This window comes from Miscanthus floridulus, chromosome 5 (genome assembly GCF_019320115.1).
Source record: "Miscanthus floridulus cultivar M001 chromosome 5, ASM1932011v1, whole genome shotgun sequence".
In the NCBI taxonomy this organism is placed as follows: Eukaryota; Viridiplantae; Streptophyta; class Magnoliopsida; order Poales; family Poaceae; genus Miscanthus; species Miscanthus floridulus.
Genome location: NC_089584.1, coordinates 107,904,184 through 107,928,647, shown reverse-complemented (window position 1 = coordinate 107,928,647; position 24,464 = coordinate 107,904,184). Strand labels below are relative to the sequence as shown.

General features: G+C 51.1%; 2 protein-coding genes across 2 annotated transcripts; one reads left to right on the top strand and one right to left on the bottom strand.

Moving 5' to 3' along the window:
* The first annotated feature begins 795 nt into the window (after positions 1-795).
* LOC136455094 (uncharacterized) lies at positions 796-1,503 on the top strand. Its single transcript, XM_066455256.1, has one exon. The coding sequence runs from the start codon at positions 796-798 to the stop codon at positions 1,501-1,503; it is 708 nt and encodes a 235-aa protein (XP_066311353.1).
* A 5,222-nt stretch (positions 1,504-6,725) lies between these two features.
* Positions 6,726-9,920, bottom strand: LOC136452949 (octanoyltransferase LIP2p, chloroplastic-like). Its single transcript, XM_066453519.1, has 4 exons — positions 9,596-9,920; positions 7,881-8,145; positions 7,222-7,372; positions 6,726-7,084 (listed from the first exon to the last, which is right to left on the bottom strand). Exons 1-4 carry the CDS (start codon positions 9,778-9,780, stop codon positions 6,798-6,800), a joined length of 888 nt encoding a protein of 295 aa, XP_066309616.1. The 5' UTR covers positions 9,781-9,920; the 3' UTR covers positions 6,726-6,797.
* Between the last annotated feature and the right edge of the window lie 14,544 nt (positions 9,921-24,464).

The following is a 24,464-nucleotide window of genomic DNA, read 5'->3' as shown; positions in this document are numbered from 1 at the left end:
TATGGCTATCTATCCTAAATGTGATCACACTCATTAAGTGTCTTGATCACTAAAACAAAATGGCTCCTACATTTTATACCTTTGCCTTGAGCCTTTTATTTTTCTCTTTCTTCTTTTCCAAGTTCAAGCCTTTAATCATAACCATGCCATCACCATTTGTCATGATCTTTATCATTGCTTCATCACTTGGAGTAGTGCTACTTATCTCATGATCACTTTGATAAACTAGGTTAGCACTTAGGGTTTCATCAATTAACCAAAACCAAACTAGAGCTTCCATTTGGGATGGTCTCTTGGCCACGCTTCATCGAGTTCGTCAACCTTCGCTTTGGGCCACCCATCCGCACCAACTCTATTGGTGAGATCAAGGCCCTGGTCCACACGGGCACCATGGAGTACTCGCGGCGCTTCCTCACACTGCTCTTGCGCTACGACAACCTCTCCATGCGGACGACCATTGATCTCTACATCGGTGGCTTGGGACACCCGCTTGCTGCTGATGTGGAGATGCAGCACCCTATCAATCTACAGCAGGCCATGAGCTTAGCGTGGGCCTATGAACAGCGGCAAGAGCAGGCCTCCACCGTTAACAGCTCAGCACCACCAAAGTGATCCACTCGCCGAGCCTTGGCTTCGACTAGCGCTACGGGCTCTACTGCTGGTCTGCAGGATGGCAAGATAGAAGGGACACGTTCTTGCTTTTGTCGTCTGACACCGGCCAAGATGTAAGAGAAGCGACAGAATGTGCAGTGCTATTTCTGCCTGGAACCATACTCCAAGGATCACAACTGTGCGATGAAGGGTGTCTTCCTCATGGAGCTTGAGGAAGGCGAGGAGGACCCGCTCAGCAATGACATCTCTAACTTGGAGATCTCCCTGCACGCATTGACTGGCCTCGGCCATGTTATTTCTATGATGTTATTGGTGATGATTGTGGGTGTTCCACTTAAAGCGTTGGTTGATACCAGCAGCACGCACACCTTCATCCATACGGAGGTGGCCGCTTGCCTAGGCTTGTCAATCTCGTCACGTGATGGGTTGTCCATGTTGGTCATGAATGGTGATCGTGTCTGTAGCCCCGGCGTGTGCCTTGCCAGGGAGGTTCTCATCTACGAGGAACCCTTCTCCATCGACTGTGTCGCCCTCGACTTGGGTGGCTTTGACTTGGTTCTTAGTGTTCAGTGGCTGTGCTCTTTGGGGCCCATCGTTTGGGACTTTGATGCCCTCTCGATGGCCTTTTGGTACCAAGGGCGTGCTCACATATGGACCGGCCTAGGCAGCAAGGTGTTGGTTGCCCATGCTATCGCCGATCCCCGAACTATATTAGAGAAGCTGCTGTTGTCCTATGTAGACATCTTCAAGGAGCCACACAGGCTACCTCCAAGCCGACGCCATGACCACTGTATCCACCTCATCCCTGGCTCCCCAACAGTGGCTGTGTGGCCCTATCGCTACCCACAGCTCCTCAAGGATGAGATTGAGCGGCAGTGTGATGATATGTAGCAACAAGGGATCATTCGGGAGTCGACTTCATCGTTCTCCTCCCCGATGCTCCTCATCTGCAAGCAAGATGGCAGTTGGTGCTTCTACGTTGACTTTCATGCTCTTAATGATAGCACCATCAAGGACAAGTTTCCTATTCTGATGGTTGATGAACTCCTTGACAAGTTGAAGGGTGCTTGTTTCTTCACTAAGACCGATCTTCATAGCGGGTATCACTAGGTGCGCATGCACCCGGACGACATTGCCAAGACCGCATTCCAGACACATCATGGTCATTTCGAGTTCCTCGTCATGCCCTTCGGTCTCACCAACGCGCCTGCCACCTTCCAAGCACTTATGAATGATATTTTGAAGTCATATATCCGTCGTTTCATGCTTGTATTTTTTTATGACATTTTGATCTTCAGTTCGACATGGGTAGAGCACTTGCAGCATGTACAGACTGTGCTGCAGCAGATGCACATGCACCATCTCTTCGCTAAGCGCTCCAAATGTTTCTTTGGTGAACTTTTGGTCGGCTACCTTGGCCACATCATTTCAGCCACGGAAGTTGCTATGGATCCAGTGAAGGTCGAGGCGGTGGAAGCTTGGCCATGGCCGATGACAGCTCGCGCCCTCCGTGGGTTTCTCGGCCTCACAGGATATTATCGAAAGTTCATCGCATGCTATGGTGGTGTGGCTGCGCCCCTCATGACGCTTCTCAAGCGTGAGGTGTTTTCCTAGACACCGGCAGCAGAGGAGGCCTTCCTGGCGCTTAAGAGGGCGTTGACGTCCGCCCCTCTACTACAACTGCCTGACTTCGACAAGCGCTTCATCGTTGACTGTGATGCGTCTGGGGCTGGTTTTGGTGCAGTCCTCCACCAAGGAGATGGTGCGGTGGCCTTCTTCAGCCGCACTGTGGTGCCCCACCATGCTAAGCTTCTAGCCTATGAGCAGGAGTTGATTGGTCTCATCAAGGCAGTTCGCCATTGGCGGCCTTATCTCTGGGGCCGCGCCTTTACTATGCGAACAGATCATTGGAGCCTAAAGTTTATTCTCGACCAGCGCCTAACAACGATACCGCAGCACACTTGGGTCACCAAGTTATTCGGATATGACCTCTCAGTCGAGTACAGACCAGGGAAGCTGAACACGGTGGTGGACGCCTTATCAAGCCATGATATGGACTCCAGTACTGTGGCTACATGTGCACTCTTCGGACCTTCGTTCGCCATCTATGATGTCCTACGCGCTAAAATTCAGCGCGACTCTCAGGCCCAGGAACTCTAGGCACAGATCATAGCTGGCACCACGCCTGACGGCTAGGCGATGGTGGACGATCTGCTGTTGTACCAAGGACATCCCTTCATTCCTGATGAATTGCCGCTCTAGCCACAGCTATTGTGAGAGGTTCACACTACTGGTCATGAAGGTTCGTAGAAGACACTCCATAGGCTGCGTGCATCCTTCTACAACAGACACGCGCATAGGCTGGTTCAAGACTATGTCAAAGGCTGTGATGTTTGGCAGCGTAATAAAATCGAACACCTACATCCCGCTGGTCTTCTTCAGTCACTTCCTATTCCTGAACATGTGTGGAGCGACATCGCCATGGATTTTGTTGAGGGCTTTCCGCGTGTGGGCGGCAAGTCTGTGATTCTTACTGTGGTTGATCGCTTCTCCAAGATGGCGCATTTCATCGCCCTAAGTCACCCCTACTCATCTAGCTCTGTCGCTCGTGCCTTCTTCGACAACATTGTGCGGCTGCATGGATTTCCATGTTCTATTATGAGTGATCGGGATACTATTTTCACTAGCAATTTTTGGGAGGAGCTTTTCAAGCTGGCTGGTGTGACCTTGCTATGTAGTTCCGCATTTTGTCCACAGACAGATGGGCAATCTGAGGTCACTAATCACATCATAGTTATGCACCTGCGTTGCTTAGTGGGGGATCGGCCTCGTTCTTGGTTGCAGTGGCTTCCTTGGGTGGAATTCTGTTATAATACTTCCTACTAGTCTGCCCTGCGCGCTATGCCGTTTGAGGTGGTGTATGGCCGGTCTCCACCGTCGATGGTTTCCTATCTTCTTGTGTCGGCTTGGGTGGCTGCTGTTGATCGCCAGCTTTGTGACCACGATAAGTTCCTGCTGGATATCCATGATCATTTAGTATTGGCTCAGGACACTATGCGGGAAATCCATGACAAGAAGCGCCGGTTTGTGCAGTTTGCTATAGGTGACTAGGTGCTGCTCTGCCTTCATCACCACACAGCTGTTGGTATTACTCTGGTGGCCTCCTCCAAGCTAGGGCCGCGGTTCTTTGGACCCTATCAGATTGTTGAGCGCTTGGGCACCGTGGCTTATCGTCTGCGTCTTCCACCGAAGGCTCATATTCATGATGTCTTTCATGTGGTGCTGCTGACGAAGTATGAAGGGGACCCTCCAGGCGACATTGTTCCTCTTCCATCCACGCTTCATGGGCATGTCATTCCTACTCCAGCTGCTGTGCTGCGTGCTCGCTTGAACCGGGGTCACTGGCAAGTCCTTGTTCATTGGGAAGGACGGACTGCGGCTGATTCTACTTGGGAAGATATTGATGAATTCAAGGAACGCTATCTAGCATTTCAGCTCACGAACGAGCTGTTTGTTGGGGAGGAGGGACGTGTTATAGACGCCTTTGTAGGGCGTCAGTATAGGCGCCGGCCTAGGCCCAGTCGTGGCTAAGGGGCTCGGTTGATTAAGTTAGGAGAGGAAAGGGATGAAATTTAGGAAATCTATATTTAGGAAATCTATTTTGGGTTGTTAGGAGTGCACCTATTATATAAAGGGCACTTAGAGATTGTAATAGGACTTATCAAAGAAGGAATAAACCCTCCCAAGGTGGGCGGGTTACCTTCGACGGTGGCTGTGAGCGCTTCTGCCGCTGCCGCCGACGAACCTCCCGCTGCACCACTTCCTCGATATCCCTTGCGCTCCAATTCTGAATCCAGCCTTCTACTCCACTCTCCCCTACGATCTCCCTATCGTACTCGTCCACACCGTAACAATATTGAAGCCTACAGAGAGCGAAGACACTGAAGCAAAACCACTCCAGAAACTGAAAACAGCATCCTGTTCCTACATCTGAATTGAAAGAAGAAAAGAAGAACAAGAAGAAGATGTGCTACAAGGTGTAGTGCAGCAAATGCGGCAAGTTCACTTGGAACGGCTGCGGCAAGCACGTCGCGGCCGTGTACGAAGGGATCGAGAAGGGGAAGCACTGTAGCTACAAGCCATGGCCAGGCATCAAGGCAGAGGGATCCACATCGGCTGCCAAAGAAGGTGAGACGCCTTTGCTGAATTTCTCGTGCCTCCAATATCATAGGCAGCTGGCCAGTTTGCTGAACTTCGATTGTTGTGGATGGTTTGTCAGTGAAGCGAAAGCTTGAATTCCATGGAAGAGATCAACTAGTTTTGCCGCTATTCGATTGAAGGAGCTCATCATTTGAGAAAATGATGCTTGCCTCTGTTATCTACCTATCACCGGGTGGCTCAGAGCCGACGGAGGGCGCTCCTCCTCCGACAGGCGCCGGGACAAGCGCCTCCTCGTGAAGGCGAAGCACACCGAGCCAGTTGGTGACGAAGTCTAGGCTTCCAAAGAGAAAGGTCTGGGACGGCTCGAAGACAGGAGAAATCCACATCCCAACGGGTGGGAGTGTGGGGAACTCCAACGAGCCGAAGCGAATCGTGTCGCTTGAGCCCGCCATGCCGAAGATGGTGGAAAGGTGGGCCATCCGATGACCAAAAGCGTGAACATATGGCGTCTTCCCCATGGACGACGCCAACTGTCGGTGCGTAAAGTGACAAACTAGTAAATATTTATCGTTTTGCCGTACGTTGTGATCGGATGTGGTCTAGCACTCAATAACACAGGGTTTATACTAGTTCAGGCAACATGCCCTACGTCCAGTTTGAGTCGGTCGGTGACTTTATTCCTAAGTCCAGGTGCTCAAAGTTTGCTGTAGGGTTACAAACGAGTGGGAGTAAGATGGGGGGTGTAAGAGGTCTGGTCGGACTCTGGACTAAAGGGCCGAGAGTGACGGGAGCTCCTACGTGCGCTAAGTATTCGAACGTGTGCTCTGTGTAGTTTTAGAGTGTCTAAAGCTAGCAGACAGTGAATCGGAACGATCCGTCTGTCATCCGATGTTGTTTGTTGTTGTCTGAATCGATCGTCCCCTGTTGGGAGAGAGCGCATCCCTTTTTATAGATGAAGGGGACGGCCTTACAAGTGTGAGAGAGTGAGAGAAAGAGAGTGTGTGTGCTACCTAGTCTTGCTGCCCCACGCCGTCGGGTACAAGAGGGTTTGTCAGCGCCTACAATACTGTTTGTGTCATATGCACTTGACATGCTTCACTGTGTTCGTCTGGTATGGTAAATGCCGGCGCCCACAACACTGTTGATGTCCAGATGCATGTGGCAGGCTCCACCGTGTTCGCCTGGTATGACAAATGCCCACACCCACAACACTGTTCGCTTAAACTTATCAGCCGGTTTATCACAATATTTTTCTCTCACAACAAATCAGCTTTAGCTGGCTTATCAGCCGACTTTAATACCCGCCGAACAGACCCTCCCTGTTGAATTCTTGTTGTATAAGGAAACAAATCATGGGCTCCCTACAATACTGCTGCAGTATTGCGCAGCTGTGAAGCTGCAGCTGAAGCTGAAGCGAGCACTCCATGGTGCTCTGAGAGGCTAGTCACTTGTTCTTCCAAAAAATTGAAGGAAGCAACAGCATAAACAAAAGCATTTTGAACATAATAAAATTGTGGCCGCAACTGCAAACAACAATACAGACAAATTTAAACGCTGGTTGGGATATTATTACCGGGTCAAATGGAAGAATCGTTAAGTATACAATGTTGCATACAAAAACAAAGAGCATTTTTTTTGTCAGAAAAAACAAAGAGCATTGATGCTGTATAAACAGCGGAGCACATGACGAGGGAGGACACCGAAGAAACCGACTCTAGTACTCCAGATTCCAGTGACATCATGGGCCCCAAAGGTGGATTTGCTGTACTCCGTCCATTCCAAATTATAAGACTTTATCTATTCCAAATTATAAGATGTTTTAACTTTTTAAGATACAATAAATTTTATCAAGTATCTAGACATAAACATATATCTAGGTGCATAGCATAACTAGTCTTATAGTTTGGAACGTCAGGAGTGCTTCATAGTGCAGTGCAGCAGATATGGAAATATTCAGCATGAACGGTTGTGGCAAACATTCCATCAAGAATAAAATGTCATACAGTTAGTAGAAAATGTTATTTTCACTGAAAACTGCAATCAGGGCTGATGTCCAAACTGAGTTGGAAAAGTTCAGCAAACTCTTTGGTCATGGAATCATATGCTATATCCATCAGTGATGCATCATCGATTTCTCTTGCACCAGATGCCTTCTGTAGTATGTTCTTGACGCTGCCCACGCCACGGTCCTTGATGCCACAAGGATCAATCATTTCAAACGGGGCTAGGTCAGTTGTGACGTTTAGTGCTAGACCATGATAAACTATCATCCGGGAACCATGAATCCCTATCGCGGCAACTTTCTGGTTCCCTATAGAGGAAATGGAGATGAATCATTAGCAATACCATATGGTACCCCTTGATTTTATAAACGTTAGAAAATCCCAATGGATGAGATAACCGGAAACTTGGTAAAATACTTGAAATTTTGTGAAGGATTGCACATACCAACCCAAACACCAGTGAGACCTTCTACTCTTGTTGCCTTGATAGAGAAGGCGGATTTCAGTGCACGGATGATCACTTCTTCAAGTGACCTAAAGTACCAGTCAAGATCCTTTTTGTGGTACCCCAAATTCATAATCGGGTACATGACAAGCTAGGAAAAACAAAATAAATGACTGTAAGAAGCACCTATGAAGTATATTCACTAATGATAGCTGCAAAGTATATTTTTTGAACCAAAGACTGAACAAGAGTATACAGTATGGAATCAAGATCGGTTGTATCCTGATGTCAGATATGACCAATGCTGGGGTCTATACTAGCTACTAGGAGCTATACAGCAACCAGAATTAAGAAGCAACTAATCAGTAAACACACCACCAAAGTATGAAGTGCACTTCTACACATGCAACTACAAAAACATACTCCCTCCGTCCCAGAATATCTGTCTTTCTCGCTTCCCGAGAAACAACTTTAATAAAATATATATTAAAAAATATTAATATTTATGATACATAATTAGTATTATCGGAAAGATCTTTGAATCTAGTTTTTTAATAAATTTATTTGGAGATACAAATGTTGCTAATATTTTCTACAAATCGAGTCAAACTTGTGGCACGAACAATTAAATCGGGACAGAGGGAGTAGCTGATAAATACCTGTCCAGGGCCATGGTACGTCACTTCCCCACCACGATCATTACGGTGAACCTCAAAAGGAGCATCTTCCATGTCGAAATGGAGGTATTCCTTCTTGCTTCTAGTGCCCAACGTATACACCGGTGGATGTTGCAAAGCAATCAAGGTGTCAGAGTGGTCTTCGCTGCTGTCTAGCAACCCTTTCCTCCTCTCAACAATGGACTTCTGCCAACAGTAAGCTTCCCCATAAGGAACTAACTGCCGATGGAGGTCAAAGCATTCGCACCTGCTCAACACAGCTAGCGTCATCACCATGACGGACACGACCGAAGCAGCAAAAATTAGGAGCAGGTTGTGCTGAACATTCTGTTCTGAGTATTTGACTTAGGTGTAACAGAAGAATGATGGTATTGAAACAGCAGCGCGAACCGTTTCTTTAGACATCTAAAGGAAAAAGTCTACTTAACTCCCCACCTATCATACTTGGTCTACTTCACCCCCTCAACTATGAAACCGTCTGTTTTACCTCCTGAACTATCTAAAAGCGTCTGTTTTACCTCCTGGGGCGGTTTTCAACGGAGTTTTTGCTACAGTAACAGCGGGTTTGCTACAGTAACGGTGGTTTGCTACAGTGCCTGCGGTTTTGAATTTGCTTTGCTTTATTTATTTTCGGTGAATTTTTGAAAAAATCATAGTAAATCATAGAAAAAAATCATAAAATAAAAAATCTAATTTTATTGGACTCCACATGAGTAGATCTACATAGTGAATATATAATACGGTATACTTTAGTACAAAATTTTTACTGTAGCCTTAGATTAATTGAAAAATCTAATTTTGTCTGTAATTAATTGGAATAATTCATAGCTGCAGCTTCTATGGTCCAATTGTGGTGAAATTTTTATGGTACGCTAATTATTGTATGCTTGAACTATAGTAAAAATTTCGTACTCATTGAACTATGTATAACTTAGTTATAGATAAATTCTAATTAATTACAGACAAAATTGGATTTTCCAATTAATCTAAGGCTACAGTAAAAATTTTGTACTAAAGTATACCGTATTATATATTCACTATGTAGGTCTACTCACGCGGAGTCCAATAAAATTAGATTTTTCATTTTATGATTTTCTATGATTTACTATGATTTTTCAAAAATTCACCGAAAATAAATAAAAAAAGGAAATTCAAAGACATGGGTACTGTAGCAAACCTACCGTCACTGTAGCAAACTCGCTGTTACTGTAGCAAAACCGCCGTTGAAAACCACCCCATGGGGTAAAACAGACGGTTTTAGATAGTTCAGGGGGTAAACGCCCCATGGGGTAAAACAGACGGTTTAAGATAGTTCAGGAGTAAAATAGACGGTTTCATAGTTGAGGAGGTGAAGTAGACCAAGTATGATAGGCGGGGATTAAGTAGACTTTTTCCGACATCTAAATATCCAAGAGTGAAGAGAACAGCCAGATGGAATTCCGTCTGCTGAACTGTTGATGATTCAGCTCGTGAACGAGAAACTACACAGTGACTTCTCACTTGTCCAATTAGATTTTTTTAGGGTTCTTTTGGGGGGCATTCAATTACTACGAATTAACTAGGCATCTCTAAATTTGAGGCTTGCTGAATTGTGCACCACTGCTATATCAGAAGCATGCATTGCATCACAGAATGGGGCATTCGACATGGCACACCACACGACTAACATTGATGGAAGGGACACCACGAGCTCATACCTCCTCCTGTCGGCGGGGGTGGGACAGGGCTTCGGCTCGGCGGTAGGGCCGGAGCGGCCGCCGGCTGCAGCGAGGGGCAGGCTTCCCCTCCGGTGGCGCGCTGAGGCGGCCGTGGGCGCCGGCAAGGGCGCGGGCGCGGCCCGGTGGTGGCACGGGGAGCAGGGGGGCGACGGCAGCAGGGCCATGGCGACGGCGCCAGCCTCGTTGCACGTGTGGCGATGTGCGTGTGCGAGGGGTACGGCCCCTTTTATGCTCCCCGTGCGCCGGCGGCGGTGGGCGGTGGGCGGAGGCGCCGAGGCGAGCGCAACGCTCGGCGTCGGAGGCTGGTGCGGTTGGAGCAACTAGCATTTTGTTTTGTCATGGAAGAAAGAAATTGTTTTTCGTTGGAAAAACCAAGAAGTCAGGATCCGGCCCACGGAGGGTCGTTGGGCCATGGGCCTAGCACCTTGTAGTTGTAGCACAGAACATGGACTGGCGTCCGTCGGTGGCCTGTTTGGATCCCATACCTCGTGAATCAAATAGCTCTAGTGGATCAAATACCTCGGCGAAATCCAACTAACAATAATAATACTTGCAAGATGTTTTCCCCTCAAAAAAAAAACTTGCAAGATGTTTCCCTAAAAAAATAATACTTGCAAAAATAATTTATTTATCTAATTTGAAAGTTATTAACCGGGACTATTTAAGTACTACTACCTATTAATTGTAAGATCCAAATGGAGCCCAGCTAATAGCCCTACTATAGTAGTAAAGTAGCAAAAAGTTATTACCTCCGTAAAAAAAATACAATTGTAGATGCATTTTTGGTTAAAATGTTTGAAGTTTGACCAAATATATGGATAAAAATATATATATTAATGATATAAAATTAGTATATTATATGAAAGTATGATTAATGATGAATCTAATGGTACCTATTTAGTATGACAAATATTATTATCTTTTTATGTAAATTTGGTCAAATTTGATATACTTTAACATGAAGTCGCAAAAAACATATACTTTAACATGACACTATTCTAGAATTGCATGCTTCTTGGAACAGAGGTAGTATTAGTTGGTTTCCTCCCACTAGAAATTAACAATTTGTTGCCTAGGTCTAAACAGGCCTTTAGTGAGTTAGAGCATCTTCCGTGGCATTTTGTTATTCCAGACTCGCTAGCAATCCTTGCTATACAGATTGGCTCTTTACTTTTCTCTACGGAGTTATTAAATGATGACTTATGTAAACATGGCTCTCTGGCTACTACCTCTAGACTCTAAATGGCTATTTTTTTTGTGAAAATTAGAGAATTGGATGAATATTTTTTTTTGCCTTCTTGTGTTGTGTTCACATCAGAAAAAGGAAAAGGCCTGGACTTTTTACCTCCATGTGCTGTAAAAAAAACATTCAAACCAAAGGAGGTATGATACCTAAGGCCGTGTTCGGCCGGTGATGTTTGGCTGGCTGGTTTGCTTTTTTTTCAGCAGGAGCAGTGTTTTTCTCTCACAAAATTTTAGCATGAACAATATTTTCCAGTATGAACAGTACCAGAATAATACCAGCCGAACACTCTCTAAGATAAGAACTTGGATTTGTAGACGGGCCGGGGGAGCTATCATCACAGTTGGAACTTAGGGGGCGTTTGGTTGCATGCCACAACCAGCCATGCCACAGCCTGCGGCGGCCACAAAAATGATTTGCGCTGTTTGGTTCGTAACTAACTCGAGGCGGCCACATATTTTACCGTTCATTTTCTCGCGCAGCTTAGGCACCAATTTTGTACGACGCAACTTAGGCGGCGCCACAGCAGCAGCGTGACGGGCGATTAGCTGGGAGCCAAACAGCCCTTTACTATGTACAAATTTACCATGCTACAGCAGCTAAACGGCCTCTTGGTCGTCGTTGGACACTTGGACTGGCTAGGATAGACGACAGAGTGGAGACAACGTGACAACAACCGAAAACACGCGAAAAAAAAAACACTTGGCTGGGGGGACTCCAAAATATCAATCAATAATCAGAATAATCTTCCTCCATCCCATCGTAATGATCTCCAATGATCAATCCCCCGTCACCACCGATTTGAACAGCAGCTGATGATGCTGATGCCGACGGTGATTATGGATCCGAGTTGAGCCGGGCGGACGCGCACGACGACGCAGTGCCTACGACAGTACGACACGTCATCACCAAGGGCCCAGGACAGTAGTACAAGGAGGGGCCCGGCAGGCAGCGGTAGCAGGCGGGCGATCCAATGGCTTGGGGCGGGCTGCGCTGCGTGCGTCCACGGATGGGCCACGCAGGCACAGCCCACAGGTTGTGGCGTCCACGCAGGGCCGCCGCTTTACGCGACAGCCAATTTACGCCGCTCCGCGCTTCGCGCTCCCCCACACCTCCCTCCTTGAATTCCTTTTTTTCTTCTTCCTTCAGATCGGTTTGGTTTTTGCCTCGTCTCCTGCAGGCAGATCCATCCAGACTTGGGTGCTGGCTGGTGCGATCGCACCTGCTTGCACGACTGCAGCTGCAGAGTCACAAAAAAAAAAAAAACTGCAGCTGCACTGGCATCCCAAGCCCACAGCTTGCCGTGCCGTATCCGCCGCTCCGAGCAGTATAGGAGTGCCGTGCTGCAAAAACTAGGACAGCATGTGAACATGTACTGAAGCTGGTGCTAGTGCTACCCAGATCGATGCAGCTTCCTTGATTCTGGGGAAAAAAGGGCTGCATTGGTCCATTTCGTTTCTCTCGTAATCCATACTTTTCAGTTTGTTTTTCAGTCAGAACAGTATTTTCTTCTCACAATAAATCAGTTGGGACTGTGTTTCAGCTTATTTTTTCAACGAATCGAACGGGACATTGTCTAATATTTAAACCTTACTATGGATGACAACGGGTACAAATTATCCGCGTGCCCGCGGGTAAAAACCCGTTAGGGTGAGGATATGGGTACCATTTTGTACCCACGAGCACGGGTGCGGGTTTGATTTTGTGCCCGCGGGTAAAAAATTTGCGGGTATGAAAATACCTTACCTATGCCCGCAAACCCGCGAACCCGCCTGACATGTGGGTCTGCTGCACAAGTATATAAAGGACTTTCTAGGTTCCCCTTATCCTCGCCCGCTGTCGGTGTTTTAGACCGGCGGTCCTCAATCGACTAGTAAATTTGTACTACGTGTTCCCAATCCCGGATGGTGATGCAAAGAGACACAAGGTTTATACTGGTTCGGGTAATGGGTACCCTACGTCCAGTTCGAGAGATCGATCTTGTATTCCTTGCACCGAAATGCTCGTAGTAGGGGTTACAAGCAGGGCGAGAGAGGGAGCTAGTCCCAGGTCTCTACGTGGTGCGGCGTGGGTTGCTTGAGATGTTGATCTCAAGCCGTGGAGAGCCCGTGTGTTCGTCCATGTCATTTTGCTCAAGTTCATCGTGCGGGTCTAGGCCTAATCGTCCGTCTCCGATCCCCCTAGAAACGGCCCAGGTCCCTCCCTTTTATAGTTGAAGGGGGGACAAGGGTGATACATTCACTAGCTATATGGCATCGTGCGGACGGAGGCGGCATGTCTGAGCCCTGTAGCCTGTTACTGTGACGGTGTGGGCGACGGAGTGGTCTCGTCCTTGAAGTACTAGGGCGACGCGCTGGTCACATCCGATCCTGTGCGTCATGGGAGCTCCAATGTTATCTCGAAGCGGGCGTGGCGGTCGGCGCGCTGGTCACTGTGTGTTGACTGCGTGAGAGGCTGAGGCTTAATTGGTGCCGAGGCCGAGCCATCGTGGGAGGCTCGACAGACGTGAATCCCGCGGTTGCCGAGACCCTGCAGTAGATTGCCGAGGCTTGGAGGGAGCAGTTGGCCTCGTACGTTGATTCCGAGGCTATGGTGACCCGGACCTGACTCTCCATGCCACGTTGTCTCTAGGGCGGGGGTTAGGTGGCACAGTGTAGTGTAGGTGCTTGATCGTGGGCACAGCACCAGAACACAATGGCTGATAATCCCAGCCGCGCCCTGTCCTGGTCGGTATGGCGTTGATGCGACTTCTTGTCCCGTCGGCCACTCCGCGGTGTCGAGTCATCGTCCGGCTGAGATTGCGGGAGTGGTTGACGCATTAATGGGATGCGACGCGCTGTCGGGAAGACTGGTCGAGGCAGGAGTGACGGGTTATTACCGAGCCGGCCTCGAGTGATACGGAGAATCGCTGTCTCATTCGAGGCTGTATGCGCGGGGCCTCGGGCGAAATGGAAAATTGGTTCCTCATCGAGGCCTCCCGTGCGAGGCCTCGTGCGAGACGAAGATTTGGCAGGCCGTCGAGGCCTCCCGTGCGAGGCCTCGGACGAGGCCAGGGTTTAACCTATGGCTTGCCTTTTGGCTTTGTTTTCGATGGGGTCTAAGTGATTCTTTTGGTATATGCTCGGGGTACCCTATTTTATGGTACCCGATAGTAGCCCCCGAGCCTCAGGAAGAGCGTGAGCGCTCTTCTTGAGGTTTTGACAAGGCTCGACTTGCGGTAACTCCTGGTGGGATAGTGTTTCGTACTTCAAGGCCTTGGTGGGTGTGCGCGAGCGCACCCGCCGGGTGTAGCCCCCGAGGCCCTGGGGGAGTGGATTCATTCCTCCAGGGTCTTTTTCTCATGCTGAGCGAGAGATTTTATCATTTTTTGTCGAGCCCACAAGTGCGAGTTTGGGTCGCGGGGTTTTGGCAAGGTCACAGAAAGAGCCCCCGAGCCTCTGCACGGAGTGAGAGGGCGATCAGGGGTTCCCCTGACTTTTTGTGTGACCCTCACGCTTCCTTTTTGCTCGGAAGGAGGGGTGGAATATGCCAGGCTACCCTCGGTGGGCACGAGCGGTGACATTTCCGGTGAGCTGTTATCGGGTAAGTCCGAGTGGAGGCCCGTGCCCCGTTCGCTAGGGGTCGGCTAGCGGTCCAGAGACGCACTCCAAGAGTATCAGAGGGTTTCTCTAGTGGGTGCTGAGGCCATTTGCTGGAACTCGGTGGCTCAGTGCCTCCCTACGGTGGGATCCCATTCGAAGACCTCCCTGCCGGTCTCAGACATGACTTAGGACGTCCCGAGCGATCGTTTGCTCAGGCCTTGGCCATAAGTGGGCTCGCCCATAGTCGTCTCTTACTCTGTTGCCCTGGGGCGGCTGTCGAAACCCTAGGGGGCCCAGCCTTCGAACCCCTAGACCATAACGGGCTCGATGCCCTTTATCGTGTTTTTTCTAAATCTTCCAGCGTGGGCTTAGGTCGCTTATTTTTGTCTTGGGTGCAAGAGGAGCCCCTGAGCCTCCGCATGGAGCGAGAGGGCGGTCAGGGGCCCCCCTAACTTTTTTCATCCGACCCTCACACAACCTTTTCGTTCGGACGGAGGGGTTGTTTGCCGAGCCCACTCGTGTGCCAGCCTGGGTCGCTGGGTCTTGGCAAGGTTGCAGGAAGAGCCCTCGAGCCTCTGCATGGAGCGAGAGGGCGATCAAGAGTTCCCCTGGCTTTTTGTATGCCCCTCGCGCGTGAGGGTTTGTTTGCCGAACCCCCTCGGGTGCGATCCTGGGTCGCGGGGTCTCGGCATATCTATAGGAAGAGCTCCCTAGCCTCTGCATAGAGCGAGAGGGCCATCAAGAGTTCTCCTGGCTTTTTGTACGACCCTCGCGCTTCCTTTTTGCTCGAAAGGAGGTGTTGTTTTGCCGAGCCCCCTCGAGTGCGAGCTGGGGTTGCTAGGGCTTAGCAAGGTTGCAGGAAGAGCCTCTTAGCCTCTACATGGAGCAAGAGGGCCATCAGGGGTTCCCCTAGCTTTTTGTATGACCCTCGCACTTCCTTTTCGCTCAGAAGGAGGGGTTGTTTTGCTGAGCTCCCTCGAGTGCGAGCCAGGGTCGCTGGGGCTCAGCAAGGTTACAGGAAGAGCCTCTTAGCCTCTGCACGGAGCAAGAGGGCCATCAGGGGTTCCCCTGGTTTTTTGTACAACCCTCGCGCTTCCTTTTCGCTCGGAAGGAGGGGTGGAATGTGCTAGGCTACCCTCGGTGGGCACGAGCGGTGCCACTTCTGATGAGCTGTTATCGGGTAAGTCCGAGTGGAGGCCCATGCCCCATTTGCTAGGGTCGGCTAGCGGTCCAAAGACGCACTCCAAGAGTACTAGAGGGTTTCTCTAGTGGGTGCCGGGGCCGTTCGCTGGGCCCTAGTGGCTCGGTGCCTCCCTACGATGGGATCCCATTCGGAGACCTCCCTGCTAGTCTCGGATGCAACTTTGGGCGTCCCAAGCATTTCGCTTGCTTGGGTCTCAGCCCTGTATGGGCTCGCCTGCGGTCGTCCTTGACTTTGTTGCCCTAGGGCGGCTGTCGAAACCCCTAGGGGCCCAGCCTTCGAACCCCTGGACCATAATGGGCTCGATGCCTAGTTCCTTCATCTAAAAGGAATAGGGTGGGGGGATATCTCCCCCTTTGGCTCAACAACGGCTGGTGCGCCTTTTGAGGCGATTTTCTCGGGGAGGCAGAATAATGCCTGCCGCTGCAGCGGTTGGACGCGATGTGGTGTCAGTGGATGGGACGTAACTATTCCCACGATTAACGAGGAAAAGGTGGGCATGTGGGTGGTAAAATCGGATCAGGATTAACCGCGCTGGATCTGAGGGAAACTTCCCCAGTTTCATCGCCCGTCTATTTCGCCTTCATCCTGCATAAATACGCAACGAGCTTTGCCCCTCCCCTCCTTACCTTGCATGCATTAGCTCTGCCGCCCTTTGAGCCATCGCTAGAGCAGAGAGCCCTGGAAGGAAGAAGGGAGAGAGGTGAGGTGGAGAGAGAGAGAGGGGGAGAGAGACTCACCACCATAGTCGAACCCTCCATCGCACTCATGGCCGGCGACATCGTTGTCATCGAGGCGGACCCATGGGGTCCATCCGACATCACCGTGGAGATGCTTCAGTCGCTCGTCGATGGCGGACTTCTTCGTCTAGTTACCGACCCCAACAGGCCAAAGTGGATCGCTCTGTCTGGCGAGCCGGAGCCAAGGCCTCATGATGGTTACGTCGTGAGCTTCGTGTCTTTTCACGAGCGTGGCCTTGGCCTTCCAGCGGACCGGTTCATGCGGGCGCTCCCGTACTACTACGGCGTGGAGCTCCACAACTTCAACCCTAATTCTATCGCGCAGGCGGCCATCTTCGTCGCTGTCTACGAGGGGTATCTGGGAATTGCTCCCCATTAGGAGTTGTGGTTCCACCTCTTTCGGGCGGGGCATACCACTAAGCCGATGGGTACGTTGGGCACGAGGAAGGCGGTGAGGGCCGACAGATGCACTCTCTAAGTGCGCTAGGACCGTCAGCACCTCTACATCCCAGCCTAGCTCACATCGACCAATCGTCGATGGTACACGAGCTGGTTCTATCTTCGCAACGATGATGGTGGACTTTTCCTCTACACCGAGCGGATCATAGAGAGCTGCCCAGAGAGGTGGAAGTATGGTGTCCCGAGGGAGGATCAGCTCAAGCTGCAGCCGCTCCTAGGGGGCTGGAGAGGCTGCAAGACCACGGCCTTACTGCAGCTATGGTCATGGCTGCCTTCCACCACTGGAGGGTGCTGTCACTGATGGCTTGGCGACAGCGCCTATTCGAGATGAGGCCGGATGAGCCGATCAAGGACATCCGGATGTCTGCCTCTGCACCTTTCGATGAGGAAATTCTTCACCGAGTGAGGGAGATGGTGGAGGCGAAGCTAAGGAGCGGTGGCCTGACCCCCTTCGCGATGCGCCCGTCGTGGGGGTTCCTCTCGCTGGTAAGTCGCATGCCGTTGTAGGGCCTGAGGCCCCCCCCATTTCTCATTATTTCTCATTCCCTTATCCATGTTCGCTGTTTGTGGGGGTATTAACCCCTATACCCTTATGGCTAAGCTTGGGCCAGCCCAGATCAGTGGGTCTGGTCTAGCAAAAGATGATGTGTGGCCCGGCTAACCTGTTTAGAGTCCCGTGCAAGGAGTCAAGACAGATTTGGCGATCAAGCAAGGTCTTGGTCGGTTAGAATAGGAATCCTTATCTGGCCACCTATGGTAATTGTAACTGACTAGGATTAGTTTCTAGATCTATAACCCTGCCCCCTAGACTATATAAGGTGGGCAGGAGACCCCTCTAAAAAACATCTCTCATTAACATACAACAATACAATCAGACGTAGGACGTAGGTATTATGCATTCTTGGTGGCCAAACCTAGATAAAACCTTGTATCTGTCTTGTGTCACCGTCTTGTTTGTGGCTTACGCATCTGTCTGCCGACAATCTACTACCTTGGGTATACCCCTAGGTAGACTACCGACCATATTTCATCAACAGTGGTGCACCAGATAGGGGGTGTGCGTACCGCTCTCCAAGCAAACAAGATGGTCATCATCTCCGGCTCCATGGCTACGCCAAACGGCCTCACATTCACCGTCGGCCAGATCGCCTGGACCACTGGCTCCGATGACTTCATCACCATGACCACAGAGGAGGCATGGATTTAGTCTGCGCCGACCACTGCTTCACCTGCATCGGCTACGGCTCTAACCACGGTGGATACGGCTCCGACCACGGTGGATACGGCTTCAACTACGGTGGATACGGCTCCGACCATGGTGGATACGGCTCTAACCATGATGGATCTGGCTCCGACCATGCCCGCATCATCTTCAACCATGCCAACCACTCGTCGTCCGCTTCCCCGCTACGAAGGGAAGTAGATCGACAACACCGACCTGCTCGACTCCATCGATCGGGTCGGCACCAAACTCGCCGAAACCCTAGCTCTAGTAAGTGTAATTCAAAGTCAACCTAATGAGCAGGTAACCGCTCCCCACAATAGATCTACCTGACCCGCTTGGGCCAGTCGTCCTGTATAACTTGGTACAGATCTTGTGGTCATATCTACTCCTGAAGGGTGCTCCGCTCGTCGCCGGCTAGCCTCCACGATGGGACTTCGGCTCTCTGAGTGCGAAGCCTCGACGAAGAACTACCAGGCCTAGCCCTATGGCCTGTGAAATGTTGCCTCCAACTACGCATATAATATACAGCACTGCTCATATCTGTGTCTTGTACATCGACCTCGACCGCAGCCACACAACTTCGTCAACATAATCTAGATTGAGGATTATCAAGAAGGATCCATCCACACGGTCCAAGAGGGTGACTCTAGCTCCTCGTCTGGCATCGCATCTAATGCCTCTGTCCACACCGAGCTCCAGCATCACAATGATGAAGGCGTCGAATACGATCTGGATATCCTAGACCACGCTCCGGGGTTCCCACAATTCCCATCTTTCCTGCAACGGCGAGGGGATTTGATCAACGTTGTCAGCAATGACTAACCCCCAGCAGTTGGTGAAACAGAACAAGAAAGGATTGCACGCGAGGCATGCAATATTGACCGATTTAATCACCGACAAATCGAAGCTGAAGCAGAAGAGGAGGCACGACGCATAAGGGTCTAGCCACGTGACCTCAACAATGCTTTCGACAGGGTGGGGGACAAATAGGTCTTCAGGACTCCAAGCGCCAACGTAGCCGTTGCCATGGCGATAATGCAATGGCTACCCAATACCCCGAAAACCCAGGCAGTTCGCGATGATATATAAGCTTATCTGACGGCTGCTATGGCTCAGACCACAGAGATGGTGAATCAAGCCTGGGCTCCATCTGTTTCAGTCGAATCAAGCCACAGCCACCAATACTCAAGTCACTCACAGCCACTCAACCAACGTGGCTCATGCAACAATGACCCATCAGACAACCATCAAGGCGGAAATGGTGGTCATGATGGTGGTCGGGACGACAACCGCCGTTGGGAGGACAACCGCCACGACGTTCAGGATGACAACCGCCATGATAACCGCGATAATCGCTGCGGTCACCACGGTCGTAGGGTTAATCAAGATGGCAACCGGGATCGCCGTGATGGCAATAACGATCTCCGCTGCTACCTCGGGGAACGTGATCTATGCGTTCGCATCAACCAGACAGCCAACGATCGAGCATCCCATGAAAGTTATTGTCGTATGGAATATGACACTACCCATGGTCCACCGGGTTTGAAGCAGTTTACTCCACACCTTCGCCAAGTCATATGGCCCAAGAACTTTAAGCTCGAGAAGCTTTAGAAGTACAACGGCAAGGAAAACCCCGAATTATAGGTCATGCTCTATGAAACCACATGTAGATCAGCCATGGCTGATGAGCACGTCATGTCTAACTACGTCCCAGTCATTGTTGGCCATGTAGGTCACCAATGGCTGGTCAGCCTGCTGACGAACTACTTTGATTCTTGGCAAGAGCTCAAGCAAGCCTTTATTGACAACTTCATTGCTACTTGTGAACAACCCGGCAACAAATATGATCTGCAACGGATTTGAGATCGAAAAGATGAGCCACTGCGTGAGTACGTCTGGCGTTTCTTGGAGATGCGCATCAAGGTCCCATCAATCTCCGACAATGAGGCAATCGAGGCTTTCATTAATGGCCTCCGCTTCCACGATGCCCTAAGGGACAAGCTCCTCTACAAGAGACCTAAATCGATCACAGCGCTCTTGGCCACCGCTAAGAAATATGCGGATGCTGACGACGCTAAAAAGATAATTATCGAAGAAGCAGCAAGGGTTCCACGCTCCGACCACCCCCCACACCACGACGACTACCGCGGCAACCATGGTCGAAACGACAATTTTGATCGCCGCAACCAGCGCAACGACTCCCACGACCACCGTGACCAACGTAATCAGCGGTGTAACCGCCGCGACGATTCCAGGGGCAAGCGTGCTCGGGAAGACGATGGCGAGGTCAACACCGTTAAAAAAGGTGGCGGACATCGTAACTACAAAGACGACTACGCCAAAGCATTGAAAGGGCCCTGCCAGCTCCATCCTAAGTCAAACCATACCATGGAGAATTGTCGCATCCTCAAGTCTATCTACACGTGTCAACAGGCTTCGGATACGTCCGACAAGCCTAATGACGTAGGGGAACAACGTAACGAGGACAACAATGACGAAGACGTAGATCCTCATCACAAGTATGTCAAGCCAACCAATTGCATGCACACCATCATCAGAGGCAAAGTGTCCATCGAGACCAAATGAGAATGCAAGTTGCTCGCCCACACTTGCTTGAATGTGGCCAACACCGACAACCTCCTCACCGATCCACGGCTCCCTCCATGGTCTCACCGCGAAATCTCCTTCAGCAGAAAGGACCAATGGGCCACAATACCTGAGCTAGGACGTTTTCCCCTGGTCCTCGATCCTTGTATCAACAAGGTTCAGTTCAATAGAGTACTGATCAACAGCGGCAGCTCCATCGATATACTGTTCAAGAACAGTCTGTCCGCCCTAAAAATAGCCCAGGCGAACCTCAAGCCATACGAGGCACAGTTTTGGGGTGCTCTCCCTGGATAGAGCTCTACACCTCTCGGGCAGATCATGTTACTTGTGCAATTTGGGACTCCAGACCACTTCCGCACTGACTATGTCAACTTTGTGGTCGCTAACTTCGATGACGCCTACCATGCTATTCTTGGTCGACCGTCGCTCACTAAGTTCATGGCCATACCTCATTACAAGTATCTGGTGCTCAAGATGCCTACTGAGAAAGGAGTTCTAACCCTTCGAGGCAACGTGTACGCAGCTTATACCTGTAAGGACGACAGTTTCAAAATAGCATAGGCTCACGACCTCTCTATTCGCATGGCCGAGACCATGCTCGATGCTAAGAAGACCTTGGCCGACCACCTAGAGATCCTAGAGCTCGAGGCTCCACGCAAGAACATCAAGTCCAAGGAGCACAAGGTGATACAGCTGGTCGACGGTGATCCTAGTAAAACGACCCTTATTGGGGCCAACCTGGATCCTAAATAGGAAGACACGCTCGTCAAGTTCTTGAGGAGCAACGTGGATGTGTTCACATGGAAACCTACTGACATGCCCGGTGTACCTCGGAACTTGATCGAGCACTCCTTGAATGTCAACGGTAAGGCCAAACCTATCAAGCAGAAGCTACGACGGTTCGCTCACGACAAAAAGGAGGTGATTAGGGTAGAAGTTACGTGGCTTTTGGTAGCTAGATTTATCAAAGAAGTGTATCATCCAGAGTGGTTAGCCAACCTGGTTCTTGTACACAAAAAGAATAATGAATGGAGAATATGTGTTGATTACACTGATCTCAACAAACACTGCCCTAAAGACCCCTTTAGCTTACCTCGCATAGACAAGGTCGTAGATTTAACCGTCGGTTGTGAGCTGCTTTCCTTTCTTGATTGCTACTCTGGTTATCACCAGATCGCTCTCAAAAAGGATGACCAGATCAAGACATCTTTTATCACGCCTTTTGGCACCTACTGCTACACGACCATGTCGTTCGGGCTCAAGAACATCGAGGCTACCTACCAACGTGCTATACAAGCCTGCCTCAAAGACAAGATAAAAGATGACCCCATCGAGGCTTATGTTGATGATATAGTTGTCAAAACCAAGGAAGCACATACCCTTGTTGACAACCTGGAACGCACCTTTGCAGCCCTTAACACATTCCAGTAGAAATTAAACCCAAAAAAGTGCATCTTTGGTGTTCCTTCTGGCATACTACTTGGCAATGTCATCAGTCATGACGGCATACTCCTACAGGGGATGAGGGACGTGCGAGCCTCCCTGCCACCCATTCCCGAGGACACGAGGCGGCGGGCGGTCAATCGAGCGCACGCTGAGGTGCACAAAAAGCGGAAGAACGCCAAGGTGGTGAAGCGCATGAAGAAGATCCTTGCGTGCGAGGAACTAGATAAGCGCCACCAGCAGCAAAGGAAGGACAGACTCCCATTGGAGGAGTCCCCGTCGCCGTTGCTATCGATGGATGCCTCGGACAGAGATGATGAGGGCGAGATGGGGCAGGGTCCCTGGACCATCTCCCTAACATCGGGGAGACGTTGCCTAGGGCATCGGCAAGTAGCCCGATGCTCCTAGGGGGAGGAGGAGGAGCTGCCCTAGGGTCGGCAATTGCTCGCCTCAGGGCCGAGGCCAACACGCCTGAGGCGCGGGCGCTGGGAAAGCGTGCCGTCAGCCCGGTGGGCTCGACGGTAGCAGTGGAGCAGGTGGCGGTGGAGGCGACACAGCTGCCCCCGTAAAGGACCAAGGGGGCATTGGGGTCCATCGAGGATAGGCCGGCGGATATAGAAGCCGTGCCTCTACCACCGCCACTGCCTTTGTCGACGAGGGTCGTCGTGCTAAAGTGGTTGCAGCCTCACTCGAGTTAAGCGTATATTTGGTGGAGCCACAGTGTTTTTCCATTCGTTCTTTGGTCTTGTGCTGACCCTATAAGTGTTTTGTCCTTAGTCAGAAGCAACCTATGGAGGTGCCTACCTTGGCACCCCTTAAGGCGCTCAAGGTGAACCCCGGCTCCACCACCCACTGGGTGGCGGAGGCGCAAGCTACCATACAACGTGGAGCGATGTCGGTGAGGACCAACCCGAAGGAGCTGGCCACCCAAGGAGGGGCTGCCGAGGCAACCCCGACACAGATGGGGGAGGGAGCGCCTCGCGAGGGTGAGGCTCGTGAGTTGGATGGGGCTGAGGTGCCCTCAGTTGCCAAGGCCACCGAGGTCGAGGCCCCTAGGGTCTCTAAGGCTGAGGCCACAGAGGCCGGGGTGCCCAAGACCGCCGAGTCTACAGCGGCGGGGGTCAGAGCCTCCACGACCACCGAGGCCACGATGGCGGAGGCCAGAGCCCCTAAGACCACCGAGCCTGACGTGATCACGGTGAGGCTGTTGGCCCAGGAAGTGGAGATGAAGGCGGCGGAGGCCTCGGTGGCACCCTTGGTTCAAAGCCCACCGTTGTTGCGGGAGAGCGCCCGGGACGTGGAGGTCCATCCGATTTCCTCTGACGATACTTCCCGGGCATAGGAGGTGGTCGACACCGAGGTGGCCAGCGCCATGGAGTAGCCGGTTCCAACCCCGGGTGAGGGAAGCTTAGCCCTTGTGTGGGTGCGACCCGAGCCCCGTGGGTGGGATCACCCGTGTGTCCTATGGCAGAGTCGGGACAACCCTGAGGGGGAGCCTCTATTCGCCCTCGAGGATGTGGCTGAGGCCAGGTGCTGGGACACCTTTGAGCAATACCGCCAGCTAGTGGAGCACTCACTACAGATGGCGTTGTCCGTGGTGGCCGACGATCTGCCCGGAGTTGCCTAGGTTCACGCTTTCCTTTCTCGTGTGGTGTTGTCTTTTTCTTAGTTTTCTTTGTAGTGAATGACCCCTATTCTGCTTCCCCAAGAGCTTGAGACCCGGTCCCTTGGGAAGTCGGTCTTTCTCCGGTGGGAGAGGGATGTCTGGGACCAACTCCAGCGGCAAAAGGGCCTGCTTGCGAGCACCAACGAGCTTCTGGCGGTGCGGAGCATGGAGGTGGAGGACCTTCATCTTTGTTGTGCTGATGCAAAGGTTGAGGTGGCCATGGCCCAAGAGCAGGTCGCCCCTTTGGCGGCGTGGGTCAAGGAGTTGGAGGAGGAGCTGACCCATGTCGCCGGTGATCGGGATGCCTTCAGGTCCCAGGCCGAAGAAGCGACGGCCTCGGGCAAGGTCCTTGCTGGGCAGCTAGGAGTAGAGCAGAGTGCGCACCAGCTAACGAAAGGCACCTTGGATGAGGCCCTTATGGTGGTTGAGGCCTCCCGGACTGAGGTTGTGGTCTGGAGGGGAAAGGCCAAGGGTGAGTCCTATTCCCCTCGTTTTATTCGCTTTTCTTGTGTTTGCCTCCTAACTCCCTGGTGTAATGTAGAGCTAGGGAGAGAAGCTTCCAGGGTGGCCGAGGCTTCTTAGGTCGAGGCCCAGCGCCTAATGGAAAAGGCTGAGGCTTCCTGGGTCGAGGCCCAGCGCTGGGGAGAGAAAGCCGAGGCCTCTCGGGTCAAGGCCCGATGCTG

Coding starts and splice junctions, on each gene's coding strand:
- LOC136455094 (XM_066455256.1), top strand. CDS start 796: ATGAAGGGTGTCTTCCTCATGGAGCTTGAGGAAGGCGAGGAGGACCCG.
- LOC136452949 (XM_066453519.1), bottom strand. CDS start 9,780: ATGGCCCTGCTGCCGTCGCCCCCCTGCTCCCCGTGCCACCACCGGGCC. Junction 8,146..9,595: donor ACCCCCGCCGACAGGAGGAG/GTATGAGCTCGT, acceptor TGTGTTGAGCAG/GTGCGAATGCTTTGACCTCC. Junction 7,373..7,880: donor CGTACCATGGCCCTGGACAG/GTATTTATCAGC, acceptor TGTTTTTCCTAG/CTTGTCATGTACCCGATTAT.